Below are 16,886 nucleotides of genomic sequence, written 5' to 3'. Positions count from 1 at the left end.
CTTCAGCCCCTGACCACACACATACACACGTATTAATCACACACACATTAAACACACACATATACACACACGTTATAAACACAAACTAATATATACTCACCCATACACACACACACACACACACACACACCCTGCATACAGTAGTGTAGCTCAGATAAGTAGTTTGGTGGGTTTAACTATCAATCAATCAAATGTGTTTAGAAAGGCCGGAACCTAGGAAGAAACCTAGTCCTCTTCTGGCTGTGCCAGGTGGAGATTATAACGATCATTCAGAGTATCTCTACCGCTCCTGCTGTCTCTAGAGAGTTGAAAACAGCAGGTCTGGGACAAGGTGGCACGTCTGGTGAACAGGTCAGGGTTCCATAGCCGCAGGCAGAACAGTTGAAACTGGAGCAGCAGCACGACGAGGTGGACTGGGGACAGCAAGGAGTCATCAGGCCAGGTAGTCCTGAAGCAGGAGAGGGAGAGGGAGAGAAGAGAGAGAATTAGAGAGAGCATACTTAAATTCACACAGGACACAGGATAAGACAGGAGAAATACTCCAGATAAAACAGACTGACCCTAGCCCCCTGACACATAAACTATTGCAGCATAAATAATGGAGGCTGAGACAGGAAGGGTCAGGAGACACTGTGGCCCCGTCCGACGATACCCCCAGACAGGGCCAAACAGGCAGGATATAATCCCACCCACTTTGCCAAAGCACAGACCCCACACCACTAGAGGGATATCTTCAACCACCAACTTACTATCCTGAGACAAGGCCGAGTATAGCCCACAAAGATCTCCCCCACGGCACGAACCAAAGGGGGGGCACCAACCCAGACAGGAAGATCACGTCAGTGACTAAACCCACTCAAGTAATACACCCCTCCTAGGGATGGCATGGAAAAGCACCAGTAAGCCAGTGACTCAGCCCCTGTAATAGGGTTTGAGGCAGTGAATCCCAGTGGAGAGCGGGAACCGGCCAGGCAGAGACAGCAAGGGCGGTTCGTTGCTCCAGTGCCTTTCTGTTCACCTTCACACTCCTGGGCCAGACTACACTCAATCATAGGACCTACTGAAGAGATGAGTCTTTAATAAAGACTTAAAGGTTGAAACCGAGTCTGCGTCTCTCACATGGATAGGCAGACCATTCCATAAAAATGTAGCTTTATTGGGGAAAGCCCTGCCTCCAGCTGTTTGCTTAGAAATTCTAGGGACAGTAAAGAGGCCTGCGTCTTGTGTCGGTATGTACGGCAGGACCAAATCGGAAAGATAGGTTGGAGCAAGCCCATGTAATGCTTTGTAGGTTAGCAGTAAAATCTTGAAATCAGCCCTAGCCTTCACAGGAAGCCAGTCTAGAGAGGCTAGCACTGGAGTAATATGATCACATTTTTTGGTTCTAGTCAAGATTCTAGCAGCCGTGTTTAGCGCTAACTGAAGTTTATTTAGTGCTTTATCCGGGTAGCCGGAGAGTAGAGCATTGCAGTAATCTAACCTAGAAGTGACAAAAGCATGGATACATTTTTCTGCATCATTTTTGGACAGAAAGTTTCAGATTTTTGCAATGTTACGTAGAAGGAAAAAAGCTGTCCTTGAAACAGTCTTGATACGTTCGTCAAAAGAGAGATCAGGGTCCAGAGTAACGCTGAGGTCCTTCACAGTTTTATTTGAGACGACTGTACAACCATCAACATTAATTGTCATATTCAACAGAAGATCTCTCTGTTTCTTGGGACCTAGAACTAGCATCTCTGTTTTGTCTGAGTTTAAAAGTAGAACATTTGCCACCATCCACTTCCTTATGTCTGAAACACAGGCTTCCAGGGAGGGCAATTTTGGGGCTTCACCATGTTTCATCAAAATGTACAGCTGTGTGTCATCCGCATAGCAGTGAAAGTTAACATTATGTTTCCGAATGACATCACCAAGAGGTAAAATATATAGTGAAAACAATAGTGGTCCTAAAACGGAGCCTTGAGGAACACCGACATTTACAGTTGATTTGTCAGAGGACAAACCATTTACAGAGACAAACTGATATATTTCCTACAGATAAGATCTAAACCAGGCCAGAACTTGTCCGAGTAGACCAATTTGGGTTTCCAACCTCTCCAAAAGAATGTGGTGATCGATGGTATCAAAAGCAGCACTAAGGTCTAGGAGCACAAGGACCGATGCAGAGCCTCAGTCTGACGCCATTTAAAGGTCATTTACCACCTTCACAAGTGCAGTCTCAGTGCTGTGTTGGAGTCTAAAACCAGACTGAAGCGTTTCGTATACATTGTTTGTCTTCAGGAAGGCAGTGAGTTGCTGCGTAACAACTTTTTCTAAAATGTTTGAGAGGAATGGGAGATTCGATATAGGCCAATAGTTTTTTTATATTTTCTTGGTCAAGGTTTGGCTTTTTCAGGAGAGGCTTTATTACTGCCACCTTTAGTGAGTTTGGTACACATCCTGTGGATAGAGAGCCATTTATTATGTTCAACATAGGAGGGCCAAGCACAGGAAGCAGCTCTTTCAGTAGTTTAGTTGGAATAGGGTCCAGTATGCAGCTTGAAGGTTTAGAGGCCATGATTATTTTCATCAATGTGTCAAGAGATATAGCATTAAAAAACTTGTCTGTCTCCCTTGATCCTAGGTCCTGGCAGTGTTGTGCAGACTCAGGACAACTGAGCTTTGGAGGAATACGCAGATTTAAAGAGGAGTCCGTAATTTGCTTTCTAATGATCATGATCTTTTCGTCAAAGAAGATCATGAATTTATCACTGCTGAAGTGAAAGCCATCCTCTCTTGGGGAATGCTGCTTTTTAGTTAACTTCGCGACAGTATCAAAAATACATTTTGGATTGTTCTTATTTTCCTCAGTTATCTTGGAAAAATAGGATGATCGAGCAGCAGTGAGGGCTCTTCGATACTGCACGGTACTGTCTTTCCAAGCTAGTCGGAAGACTTCCAGTTTGCTGTAGCGCCATTTCCGTTCCAATTTTCTGGAAGCTTGCTTCAGAGCTCGGTATTTTCTGTATACCAGGGAGCTAGTTTCTTATGACAAATGTTGTTGTTTTTTACGGATGCGACTGAATCTAGGGTATTACGCAAGGTTGAACTGAGTTCCTCAGTTAGGTGGTTATCTGATTTTTGTACTCTGACGTCCTTGGGTAAGTAGAGGGATTCTGGAAGGGCATCTAGGAATCTTTGGGTTGTCTGAGAATTTATGGCATGGCTTTTGATGATCCTTGGTTGGGGTCTGAGCAGATTATTTGTTGCGATTGCAAACGTAATAAAATGGTGGTCCGATAGTCCAGGATTATGAGTAAAAGCATTAAGATCCACAACATTTATTCCACGGGACAAATCTAGGTCCAGAGTATGACTATGGCAGTGAGTAGGTCCGGAGACATGTTGGACAAAACCCGATGATGGCTCCGAAAGCCTTTTGGAGTGGGTCTGAGGACTTTTCCATGTGAATATTAAAATTTTGAATATTTTCTGCCATGACTACAAGGTAGGAATTCAGGGAACTCAGTGAGGCACACTGTATATGTCCCAGGAGGCCTGTAAACAGTAGCTATAAAAAGTGATTGAGTAGGCTGCATAGATTTCATGAATAGAAGCTCAAAAGACGAAAACGCAGTCTTTTTTGGGGGGAAATTTAAATTTGCTGTCGTGAATGTTAGCAACACCTCCGCCTTTGCGGGATGCACTGGGGATATGGTCACTAGTGTAACCAGGAGGTGAGGCCTCATTTAACACAGTAAATTCATCAGGCTTAAGCCATGTTTCAGTCAGGCCAATCACATCAAGATTTTGATCAGTGATTAGTTAATTGACTATAACTGCCTTGGAAGTGAGGGATCTAATATTAAGTAGCCCTATTTTGTGATGTGAGATATCACAATCTCTTTCAATAATGACAGGAATGGAGGAGGTCTTTATTCCAGTGAGATTGCTAAGGCGAACACCGCCATGTTTAGTTTTGCCCAACCTAGATCGAGACACAGACACGGTCTCAATGGGGATAGCTGAGCTGACTACACTGACTGTGCTAGTGGCAGACTCCACTAAGCTGGCAGGCTGGCTAACAGCCTGCTGCCTGGCCTGCACCCTATTTCATTGTGGAGCTAGGGGAGTTAGAGCCCTGCCTATGTTCATAGATAAGATGAGAGCACCCCTCCAGCTAGGATGGAGTCCGTCACTCCTCAGCAGGCCAGGCTTGGTCCTGTTTGTGGCTGAGTCCCAGAAAGAGGGCCAATTATCTACAAATTCTATCTTTTGGGAGGGGCAGAAAACAGTTTTCAACCAGCAATTGAGTTGTGAGATGCTGTAGAGTTCATCCCTCCCCCTAACTGGGAGGGGGCCAGAGACAATTACTTGATGCCGACACATCTTTCTAGCTGATTTACACGCTGAAGCTATGTTGCGCTTCGTGACCTCTGACTGTTTCATCCTAACATCGTTGGTGCTGAAGTGGATAACAATATCTCTATACTCTCTACACTCGCCAGTTTTCGCCTTAGCCAGCATCATCTTCAGATTAGCCTTAACGTCGGTAGCCCTGCCCTCTGGTAAACAGGGTATGATCGCTGGATGATTCGTTTTAAGTCTAATACTGCGGGTAATGGAGTCGCCAATGACTAGGGTTTTCAGTTTGTCAGAGCTAATGGTGGGAGCCTTCGGCGTCTCAGACCCCGTAACAGGAGGAGGAGAGACCAGAGAAGGCTCGGCCTCTGACTCCAACCCGTTGCTTAATGGGGAGAACTGGTTTAAAGTTTCTGTCGGCTGAATGAGCGACACTGGTTGAGCATTCCTACATCATTTCCCTCCAGAAGCCATGAGAACATTGTCTGGCTATGGGGACTGTGCGAGGGGATTTATACTACTATCTCAAATCAAATCAAATGTATTTGTCACATACACATGGTTAGCAGGTGTTAATGCAAGTATAGCAAAATGCTTGTGCTTCTAGTTCCGACCATGCAGTAATATCTAACAAGTAATATAACCTAACAATTTCACAACAACTACCTTATACACACAAGTGTAAAGGAATGAATAAGAATATGTACATAAAAATATATAAATGAGTGATGGCCGAACGGCATAGGCAAGATGCAGTAGATGGTATTGAGTACAGTATATACATATGAGATGAGTAATGTAGGGTATGTAAACATTATATAAAGTGGCATTGTTTAAAGTGGCTAGTGATACATTACATCAAGATGGCAAGATGCAGTAGATGGTATGGCGTACACTATATGAGATGAGTAATGTACTTATTGGTGGCACAGACGCTGTTTCATCCTTTCCTACACTTAAATTACCCTTGCCATAAGGCGATCGTTCTCCTGTATATTATGAGTACAGCGACTGCAATTAGAAGGCATAATGTTAATGTTAATACTTAGCTTCGGCTGGTGGAGGTCCTGACGAACCACGTCCGGAATGAAAAAGTTGAATGAATAAAGTTGAGCGAGGGAAAAAAATATAAAACGGTAATTAAAAAGTAAAAACTGTAAAGTTGGCAGGTAGCAAAGTAAGGTTAACAACAAACTGCACAGCAGCACGTTAACAAGTCTACAAGTTGTGACCGGAAATGAAGTCATAGTGTATTACATAGTGTATTACTGCATGCTGGCCCAATGGGCTTTATATCTTACATTATATCACATAGTCTGTGTGTATATACATAACAACAAACATACACACAAACATATACACTTGTAGACACACACACACACACCTTTTAAAGGCGACTTTTAAGATTTGAACATTATTACATACAGCATAGGCTAAATAGAGATTAGAAAGAGACTTACCTTATAATAACATACAGTATTACTCCATTGTCTAGGGTTTTGGTAACATAGAATACTTTGTAAACAAATAATGTATAGCTTCAAATCATGTTTAGAGTGATGTTGCTCTCATGGAATGTAATTCCTTCAGCACTAATAATATATTTCATATAGAATGAAATGCTATTTGCATGTAAAAATGTCATTGGATGAATGTTCTCTGTTGTTTACGTTTTTGTTGGTGGCCCACTCTTTGATGCTATGCACATCTTACAGAGTGTGGCTTTTAAGGGGTTAGAGTTGTATACTGTAAGCTGTGTTATATACTTCCTTTTCTACAGGTTTGTTGAGAGTTTGCTAAATAAATAGATAATTACAATTGTACTAATTTCATAACCTTCGTTACTTGTAAGGCATTTGAGTGAATAGCTATGTCTGTGTGTGTGTGTGTGTGTGTGTGTGTGTGTGTGTGTGTGTGTGTGTGTGTGTGTGTGTGTGTGTGTGTGTGCGTGCGTGCGTGTGTCTGATGTTTCTGTGGATTAGGCACTTTACTGTATTACAGACCAGATCACATCATGTACTATTGTTTCCCAGATGCCCTTGTCTCTGTGTGACTGTGTCTGTTTATCTGTCTGTCTGTTTATCTGTCTGTCTGTCTGTTTATCTGTCTTTCTGTCTGTCTGTCTGTCTTTCTGTCTGTTGTCCTGTTTTTCATGTTATTTTGGCATTAATACGTGTCACATATCAGTTTGCAAACAATGTAAAAAAAAAAAATAAGATATATCATTGAGTTAATAAAGACAAACATGGTCTCTTTTTTGTTTTCTTGAGTAAGGCAGCTCCAAAATGCAGGTGTTTCAGCCTAGCTCAGTGCTTCAGTGGTAGTGGGGCAAGCCAGCAGAAATTACGGAGCTTTGCATCGTGTTTGGCTCAGTGTTCTGTCACTCATAGGGACACTACGTCACCAACAAGTCTAAGGGTAGATCTAGAAAAGTCAAGCCCCGTGGGTGCTGCCATAGAGTTACATTAGAAGTTACATCATACTTTCAAAATCTTAGCTAGCAGTTGTCATCATGAATCAAGTCGACAATCTACTGGCCAATCCTTTTTAATCCTTGTCGTATGAAGATAAATAATGGAGATAAATTATAGATAAACGTATCGGTGCTCATCGGCCATTGGACATAAACATTACACGACAAGTTGGAAATCGCAAATTCAAATTCAATTGGTTGGAAGGAATCAGTGGCTAACTGCAAGCATTGCAAAGCAATCATTAGCCTGCTATTCAGTGGAGTTGGCTGTGTGGTCCCAAGTCTATGATTAAGGGTCTCTTTTCCAAGTTTAAAATAAACATAAACATTCAACATTGGCCATGCTGTCAATGAAGCATGATTTGTGCATTGCTCAAAACAACTGTTAACTCGGAAATGCAAAATCTGACTTCTTTAGTGAGTTCAAGACAACTGGGAACTTGGGATAAACGAGCTACTACTGGGAAAAAACGTTTTGAACTTTCATCCAACTAGGAATTGTACATTCGGAACGTGGGTCTTTTTCTAGAGCTACGACCTGAAGATCACTGACGTCATCATGATTATAACTTTTTTTCCAGAGTTCCCAGTTGTTTAAATTGTTCTCCATAATGTTGATTTGAAGACACTGAATCAGTCCAATCGATGAAGCGGAACTACATTTCCGAGAACCTGCGGAATTATTTCCGAGCCGTACCGGAAACCCTCAGGGTGACATTTCACAGCAGAGCACAGGCATGAAGTCATGGGATTGCTGCTAAATTGAAGCATTTTTCCACATTGGAGTTTTTGTCGGTAACGTTAGCCTCGTGAGTGGAATAATAACAGAATGGCCGCGTGGACCTGCCGAGTTCTTCTCTACAGTGGAGCACGTGCGCTAGCGGGACGAACCGGAGCGGTAGCAGCTGCCGACAGGTAACGTTGACACACTACAGTAGCTAGCTAACGATACGGTAGTTATTGTGAAAGGTAGTTAGTTAGCACTGCAGTTTTGGTGAAAGACGGCTAACTAGCTGGCTACTAGCAACTGTAGTTTTAGTCAGTTAACGTTAGTTAGCTAGCTTTGTAGTTCTAGATCACGTTAGGAAGTAAGTTACTGTAACTTAGGTTTACACGTTAGCTACCTCGGAAGTAGTGTATAGACAAATCTGCTTTGGGGTTATCAAGCTAACGTTACCTAGCTATCCAACTGCTATATCTTACCCCTTTCTAACCAAAACCAATAAAAGTCAATGCGGCCCGGCTGTATCATGCCTCATCTCTTTCTCTGTCTACAGCTGTCTCTTTCAGAGTGTTCGGACGGTGAAGACCACAACATGGTGGGAGGAGCATCTGACAGAGGATAATAAATCATATATGAGGTTGGTCATGTGTGTGTATTCCACCAATACACCGGAAGTACTGTAAAATATATGTAATAAGTATTGAATGAATTGCGTTCTTGCATATTTTCCAGGAAGAGTCTGGGAGAGGAGTATAATCGACAGATAGCTGCTAAGCTCCACCCACTGAAGGATGAGCCCTGGCCCAGACAAGAATGGACAAAGGGTATGTGTGTTTACTGTGTGGTGTGTGATGGTTATTGGTGTTCATTTGTGCTTGGGTGGGTGGGAGTATTAATGTGTGTATTAATCCAGAGAGTCGGCGAGTAGGGCTGGTTGCAGTGAAGTTGGGCATGGCCCCAGTCTGGACCAAAACAGGAGAGAGACACGTGGTGACCATGCTGCAGGTAACACACATGACACCACACACGGTCACAATCTCTCACACACAATCAAACAAAAGTCACAGGTGGTGGTGTGTGTTGTAGGTGCAGGATTGCCATGTGTTGAATTACCTGTCTAAAGAGAAGTACGATGGACACACTGCTGCCCTGGTGGTGGGAGGGAAGAACGCATCGCCCTTCTACGTAAGTTCAAACGCACACTGTTTAAAGGCACACTGTTTAAAGCCATAGTGTATAAAGTAGTTCATTTACCCTTTCCCCTCTTACTCTCTGTCACCCTCTCTCTCTCTCTCGCTCGCCCTGTAGAAGACAGATGAAGAGATGGAGATGTTTAGGTTGGCTGGAGTTCCTCCTAAACAGAAAGTCACCACCTTTAAAGTCTCTGACAATGCTATCATCAAACCAGGTATATATACACACACACACACACACTCATCATCATCAAACCAGGTATATATATATACACACACACACACACCACCAGCATCAAACCAGGTATATACACACACCACCAGCATCAAACCAGGTATATACACACACCACCAGCATCAAACCAGGTATATACACACACCACCAGCATCAAACCAGGTGTGTATATACACCATAGGAAGCTGGTGAGTGGAGGATGGCTCATAATGATGCCAGGAATATTAGCAGTCATTTAGCAGACGCGCTTATCCAGAGCGACTTACAAATTGGTGCATTCACCTTATGATATCCAGTGGAACAACCACTTTACAATAGTACATCTATATCTTTTTTTGGGGGGGGGTTAGAAGGATTACTTAATCCTATCCCAGGTATTCCTTAAAGAGGTGGGGTTTCAGGTGTCTCCGGAAGGTGGTGATTGACTCCGCTGTCCTGGCGTCGTGAGGGAGCTTGTTCCACCATTGGGGTGCCAGAGCAGCGAACAGTTTTGACTGGGCTGAGCGGGAACTGTGCTTCCTCAGAGGTAGGGGGGCCAGCAGGCCAGAGGTGGATGAACGCAGTGCCCTTCTTTGGGTGTAGGGACTGATCAGAGCCTGAAGGTACGGAGGTGCCGTTCCCCTCACAGCTCCGTAGGCAAGCACCATGGTCTTGTATCAGATGCAAGCTTCAACTGGAAGCCAGTGGAGTGTGTGGAGGAGCGGGGTGACGTGAGAGAACTTGGGAAGGTTGAACACCAGACGGGCTGCGGCGTTCTGGATGAGTTGTAGGGGTTTAATGGCACAGGCAGGGAGCCCCGCCAACAGCGAGTTGCAGTAATTCAGACGGGAGATGACAAGTGCCTGGATTAGGACCTGCGCCGCTTCCTGTGTGAGGCAGGGTCGTACTCGGCGAATGTTGTAGAGCATGAACCTACAGGATCGGGTCACCGCCTTGATGTTAGCGGAGAACGACAGGGTGTTGTCCAGGGTCACACCAAGGCTCTTAGCACTCTGGGAGGAGGACACAATGGAGTTGTCCACCGTGATGGCGAGATCATGGAACGGGCAGTCCTTCCACGGGAGGAAGAGCAGCTCCGTCTTGCCGAGGTTCAGCTTGAGGTGGTGATCCGTCATCCACACTGATATGTCTGCCAGACATGCAGAGATGCGATTCGCCACCTGGTTATCAGAAGGGGGAAAGGAGAAGATTAATTGTGTGTCGTCTGCGTAGCAATGGTAGGAGAGACCATGTGAGGATATGACAGAGCCAAGTGACTTGGTGTATAGCGAGAATAGGAGAGGGCCTAGAACTGAGCCCTGGGGGACACCAGTGGTCAGAGCACGTGGTGCGGAGACGGATTCTCGCCATGCCACCTGGTAGGAGCGACCTGTCAGGTAGGACGGTATGGAAAACGTGTTTGATACCATTCTATTCATGCCGCTTGTGGTCCACTCACACCATATACACACACACACAGACTATACGAAAACACGAACACACATAAACACACTGCCATCATCAAACTAGGTACTGAATCCAACTACACTGTTAACCCTATCCCTCTCTGTCTCCACTCAAGGCACTCCTCTCTATGCAGCACACTTCCGTCCAGGACAATATGTAGATGTCACAGCCAAAACGTGAGTTATGTCTCCCTGCCCTCATCTCTCTGTCTGGCAGTCTCCCTGCCCTCATCTCTCTGTCTGTCTGGCAGTCTCCCTGCCCTCATCTCTCTGTCTGTCTGGCAGTCTCCCTGCCCTCATCTCTCTGTCTGTCTGGCAGTCTCCCTGCCCTCATCTCTCTGTCTGTCTGGCAGTCTCCCTGCCCTCATCTCTCTGTCTGTCTGGCAGTCTCCCTGCCCTCATCTCTCTGTCTGTCTGGCAGTCTCCCTGCCCTCATCTCTCTGTCTGTCTGGCAGTCTCCCTGCCCTCATCTCTCTGTCTGTCTGGCAGTCTCCCTGCCCTCATCTCTCTGTCTGTCTGGCAGTCTCCCTGCCCTCATCTCTCTGTCTGTCTGGCAGTCTCCCTGCCCTCATCTCTCTGTCTGTCTGGCAGTCTCCCTGCCCTCATCTCTCTGTCTGTCTGGCAGTCTCCACTGCCCTCATCTCTCTGTCTGTCTGGCAGTCTCCACTGCCCTCATCTCTCTGTCTGTCTGGCAGTCTCCACTGCCCTCATCTCTCTGTCTGTCTGGCAGTCTCCACTGCCCTCATCTCTCTGTCTGTCTGGCAGTCTCCACTGCCCTCATCTCTCTGTCTGTCTGGCTGGCTGGCTCCACTGCCCTCATCTCTCTGTCTGTCTGGCTGGCTGGCTCCACTGCCCTCATCTCTCTGTCTGTCTGGCTGGCTGGCTCCACTGCCCTCATCTCTCTGTCTGTCTGGCTGGCTGGCTCCACTGCCCTCATCTCTCTGTCTGTCTGGCTGGCTGGCTCCACGCCCTCATCTCTCTGTCTGTCTGGCTGGCTGGCTCCACGCCCTCATCTCTCTGTCTGTCGGCTGGCTGGCTCCACGCCCTCATCTCTCTGTCTGTCTGGCTGGCTGGCTCCACGCCCTCATCTCTCTGTCTGTCTGGCTGGCTGGCTCCACGCCCTCATCTCTCTGTCTGTCTGGCTGGCTGGCTCCACGCCCTCATCTGTCTGTCTGTCTGGCTGGCTGGCTCCACGCCCTCATCTCTCTGTCTGTCTGGCTGGCTGGCTCCACGCCCTCATCTCTCTGTCTGTCTGGCTGGCTGGCTCCACGCCCTCATCTCTCTGTCTGTCTGGCTGGCTGGCTCCACGCCCTCATCTCTCTGTCTGTCTGGCTGGCTGGCTCCACGCCCTCATCTCTCTCTCTGTCTGGCTGGCTGGCTCCACGCCCTCATCTCTCTCTCTGTCTGGCTGGCTGGCTCCACGCCCTCATCTCTCTCTCTGTCTGGCTGGCTGGCTCCACGCCCTCATCTCTCTCTCTGTCTGGCTGGCTGGCTCCACGCCCTCATCTCTCTCTCTGTCTGGCTGGCTGGCTCCACGCCCTCATCTCTCTCTCTGTCTGGCTGGCTGGCTCCACGCCCTCATCTCTCTCTCTGTCTGGCTGGCTGGCTCCACGCCCTCATCTCTCTCTCTGTCTGGCTGGCTGGCTCCACGCCCTCATCTCTCTCTCTGTCTGGCTGGCTGGCTCCACGCCCTCATCTCTCTCTCTGTCTGGCTGGCTGGCTCCACGCCCTCATCTCTCTCTCTGTCTGGCTGGCTGGCTCCACGCCCTCATCTCTCTCTCTGTCTGGCTGGCTGGCTCCACGCCCTCATCTCTCTCTCTGTCTGGCTGGCTGGCTCCACGCCCTCACTCTCTCTCTGTCTGGCTGGCTGGCTCCACGCCCTCATCTCTCTGGCTGGCTGGCTCCACGCCCTCATCTGTCTGGCTGGCTGGCTCCACGCCCTCATCTCTCTGTCTGGCTGGCTCCACGCCCTCATCTGTCTGGCTGGCTGGCTCCACGCCCTCATCTCTCTGTCTGGCTGGCTCTCTCTGTCTATTTCTGGAGAATTGTTCCATTTCTGTGTTCTAGAATTCTTCTTTGTTCTCAAGTGTGTGTGTGTGTGTGTGTGTGTGTGTGTGTGTGTGTGTGTGTGTGTGTGTGTGTGTGTGTGTGTGTGTGTGTGTGTGTGTGTGTGGTGTGTGTGTGTGTGTGTGTGTGTGTGTGTGGTGTGTGTGTGTGCGCGCGCGTGTAGTATTGGTAAGGGTTTTCAGGGGGTGATGAAGCGGTATGGGTTTAAAGGCCAGCCAGCGTCTCACGGCCAGACCAAAACACACCGCAGACCTGGAGCCTCGGGACCTGGAGGGGTAAGACACACACCATTGTTGACTGTTTAAACATTTGGGGAAAAATCAATACATCTAAATAAATATGTAACATCTCATTCACACACACACACACACTAAAAACACTACTTACACACTCGGACTAAACTGTGTCTCTTCAGGATCCAGCCAAAGTCTTCAAAGGGAAAAAGATGCCAGGCATGATGGGAAATGTGTTTGACACTGCCCACGGCCTAAAGGTACGCACCCCCACCCCACACACACACATTCACTGAGTCCATGTAAGCATCTTCATGGATAATCAGAGGAGTGTGAAAACAGCTTGTAGTCCCATTCTGAGTGCTTGCCTAAACCCTTTATGTTGCTATCAAACTGGTCCACAACACCCAAAGCAATATCTTTCACCAACGTCTGACTCCTCTCTCTCTCTCTCTCTCTCTCTCTCTCTCTCTCTCTCCAGGTATGGAGAGTTAACACCAGGTATAATGTTATCTATGTTCATGGCTCCGTTCCTGGCCACAAGAACTGCTTACTGAAGGTACGACATACACACTCATTTGTCCATCACAGCCAGACTTACAATGCTCCTCGATGCACTTCTATTGGTCTGGCAGATAAAGTTACTGACCTTCTTGTTTATCCAGTCACATGGTTTTATAAAGTTACTGACCTTCTTGTTTATCCAGTCACATGGTTTTATAAAGTTACTGACCTTCTTGTTTATCCAGTCACATGGGTTTATAAAGTTACTGACCTTCTTGTTTATCCAGTCACATGGGTTTATAAAGTTACTGACCTTCTTGTTTATCCAGTCACATGGTTTTATAAAGTTACTGACCTTCTTGTTTATCCAGTCACATGGTTTTATAAAGTTACTGACCTTCTTGTTTATCCAGTCACATGGTTTTATAAAGTTACTGACCTTCTTGTTTATCCAGTCACATGGTTTTATAAAGTTACTGACCTTCTTGTTTATCCAGTCACATGGTTTTATAAAGTTACTGACCTTCTTGTTTATCCAGTCACATGGTTTTATAAAGTTACTGACCTTCTTGTTTATCCAGTCACGTGGTTTTATAAAGTTACTGACCTTCTTGTTTATCCAGTCACGTGGTTTTATAAAGTTACTGACCTTTTTGTTTATCCAATCATGTGGTTTTATAAAGTTACTGAAATGTTTGTCCAATCATATGGTTTAGGTGAGGGACACTAACCTACCGACTTATGTGGAGAAGAACATCAACCCTCCGTTTCCAACGTTCTTCTGTGAGGAGGACGAACAGCTGCCTGAAGACCTGTACGATGAAGACCTGTTCATACACACACAGCCCTCACTCACACTCTAACACACACACACAGAGCCCTAACTCTTACACACAGACATACACACATTCTCATATAAATTTTATGGTGACCAACTGTGACATGTAGGGTTAATGGTGAAATATTTAAATGTTTTCTAGCCACACCCCTCTGTAGTCATGATGTCATTGTGTCTGGGACATTAAACATCCTTTCCTGGAAATACGTTTCCTTTTCGTTAATTATCTTCTCTCTCTTTTTCCTCTCGGTCTCTCCCTTGCTCTTTCACTCTAATGACCAGAGTTCAGTCACTTCTGTTTCCAAAACCGTAGTAAACAGAGTGATGTAAGGGTCCCCAGAGGGACGAACTGAAGAGCCAGGAGAGAGAAAGGGAGATGGAGGGAGGGTCGGGAAGCTGACAGGTGGAGAGAGGCAGGAGGGAGAAGATTGGAGAGGGCTGCAGAATCACAAAGGCTGACATTTGTGTGAGGGAATAAATGGGAGGAGGGTGACCGGCAGGGAGCAAGAGACGAAGAGAGGAGGGGTATAAATTAGGACATTATTGTTGCAGCAGAACCGCTGAGAGATACACATAGATAATATGGAGGGTTAGTGGCTGGTGTGTGTTGAAGATAATCAAATGGGGTTCATGAAAGCTGTTAATGTTGTTATTCTGACTGACTCCTATGAGAGATCTCCTTTTCTACCTTCCACCATCTCTGTTTTATGTCAACATGATTATGTTCTGGAGTTTTATTAACCGCAATGATTTTCCCATGATGTCCTGGAACACTGAGACACACACACACACACACACACACACACAGCCTCAAACAGGAATGCTACCATTAGAAATGTCTGTTGTAATTATTCTCCACAACAGGCCTCCCCACATCTCTATCTATCCACCCCCAACCTTTTTCCCCTCCCCCTTTCCCACCTCATCTTCCTGCTGCTTTCCCTCTCTCCCCCTCCTTCCCTCTTCTTTTCCCCTCTAGTTCTCTTAGCCTCTCTGCTTGGCTTCTGTCGATTGATGTGCTTTAATGGGACAGACATTCCTTTTAAAGTGTGTGTGTACACAGCAGATAGAGAAGCTGCACTGCACCATTACGCAGAGCATCCGACTCTACTGTACTACACACTAACAGATCATCTATATGACACTATAATATCCAGATCTAAGTATATGATAATCTGACGTAGTTTACACCTGCTACTAACATGCGGCCTGTGGTCAGATCATGGCCGGATTCGTTTATATCAGGTGTTATCAGAAGGGTGTGCGTGGGTACTCCTGTGTGTGTGACAGCCTGACCTTTTTGTCTTGATGGATATAGTCAGATACTGTTGCCTCCACATGATGGATATTGTATTCACACTAATGCTGATTTGGTCAGCAGGTAGTAGATTAAGTGTTTCTGATTGGCTGATGCTGAGACATCAGCTGTTTGGCCAACGCAGCACTTTCCCTGAGTTTACAGACCTGCTTCTCTCTCCCTAGACACACACACGTGCACGTAAGTTAACTTCAGCTACGCCTTGTGTGTGTGTGTGGAGAGAGCGCTGTGTGATATGAATAATTGAGTGTGTTATTTGAAGGAAGCAGCTTCTCTACATTAACCCTCTCACCACACCACACTGACAGTCTGTATGATACAGTCACACATACGCATGACGCAGGATGAGCAGCAACATAAACCCTCACCAGTGAGACTGACAGAACCATCATCATGACCATCGTCATGGATGACGAGGAGCGGAGGGAAATGAAACCTCTGACCTCAACCCCCCCGACTAGAACGATTCTGTGATTTTATAATCATTCAACCTTGTTTCAATTCAATGCACCTTTATTCATCCCTCAGGAGCAGTAAGGTGGGCAGGACACAAGCAGTAACCTGGCAACTCTGTCCATCCCCTCTCTCTCTCTAGCTCAGCTAAAGGCCTTTGTCAGGTTAAATAGTTTTCCTTCAGGCCAGGGAGAGAAATGTCATCTTTGTGTCTGTGCTAACATTCTCTTTCTCTCTGTCACACTCCCTCACACACACATTCAGCACGGCGCAGCAAGCATACTCTATGTCACATGAACCTGATCTTGAGGGCCTCTGGTCCAAATGAAGAGAGTGCTGACCTCACTTCCCATTACACCTCTTCTTACTCTCCCCATCTCTTTCCTCACTATCTAGCTCTCGCTCTTTCACTCTCTGCTTTCTCCCACTGTCCCCCCCACCCCTCACACCCTCTCTCTTCTATTGATTGGTTGACATCCCAGGTTTGACTTCCTGTTGTGATGGTTTCTGTGACACCCTGAAAACTATTGACATTTATTTACCCCAGAATCACAATCAACACACACAGATAGACCCCGGTGGCACCACATCTCTCCCAGTTTGAGTACCGGTAGCACTGCTGGAGGCTGACTGAAAAGGAACCCCTTCTCTACCAGACACCTGCATCTCTCTCTCACACACGTGCACACGCTCACAAATACACACACACTTTCTTATACACACACACGTACACACTCACGAACGTGCACACACACAAACAGCTAAACAGTAAACATTGCAGCATACCTGGAGTCATTATCATGCAGAGCTACAAAGCATTGCAGTACTGCGCTGCTCTCTAATCTACTGTTGTGCTCTAATCTAACAGTGCTCTAATCTACTGTAGTGCTCTGTGCTCTAATCTACTACAGTGCTCTAATCTACTGTAGTGCTCTTTACTCTAATCTAACAGTGCTCTAATCTACTGTAGTGCTCTGTGCTCTAATCTACTACAGTGCTCTAATCTACTGTAGTGCTCTGTGCTCTAATCTACTACAGTGCTCTGTGCTCTAATCTACTACA

The 16,886-nt window shown here is 46.2% G+C and overlaps 2 protein-coding genes across 2 annotated transcripts in view; both read left to right on the top strand.

Annotated features, from left to right (window-relative positions):
• The window catches only part of cpne4b (copine IVb), a 20,210-nt gene extending 14,046 nt beyond the window's left edge, over positions 1-6,164 (top strand). Inside the window, exon 17 of the mRNA XM_014178215.3 lies at positions 1-6,164. This exon is cut by the window's left edge and continues 122 nt beyond it. Within this exon, the coding sequence (XP_014033690.1) occupies positions 1-13 (13 nt within the window). The 3' untranslated portion in view covers positions 14-6,164.
• A 1,327-nt stretch (positions 6,165-7,491) lies between these two features.
• On the top strand, positions 7,492-14,257 carry mrpl3 (mitochondrial ribosomal protein L3). Its single transcript, XM_014178248.3, has 11 exons — positions 7,492-7,729; positions 8,092-8,175; positions 8,271-8,362; positions 8,452-8,543; positions 8,625-8,723; positions 8,847-8,946; positions 10,528-10,588; positions 12,642-12,753; positions 12,894-12,971; positions 13,193-13,270; positions 13,932-14,257. Exons 1-11 carry the CDS (start codon positions 7,644-7,646, stop codon positions 14,076-14,078), a joined length of 1,029 nt encoding a protein of 342 aa, XP_014033723.1. The 5' UTR covers positions 7,492-7,643; the 3' UTR covers positions 14,079-14,257.
• Positions 14,258-16,886: the final 2,629 nt, after the last annotated feature.

The sequence above is a fragment of the Salmo salar genome, chromosome 27, assembly GCF_965601325.2.
Source record: "Salmo salar chromosome 27, fSalSal1, whole genome shotgun sequence".
NCBI lineage: Eukaryota > Metazoa > Chordata > Actinopteri > Salmoniformes > Salmonidae > Salmo > Salmo salar.
Note: the sequence above shows the minus strand (reverse complement) of the source record. Positions and strands in the feature narration are given on the sequence as shown.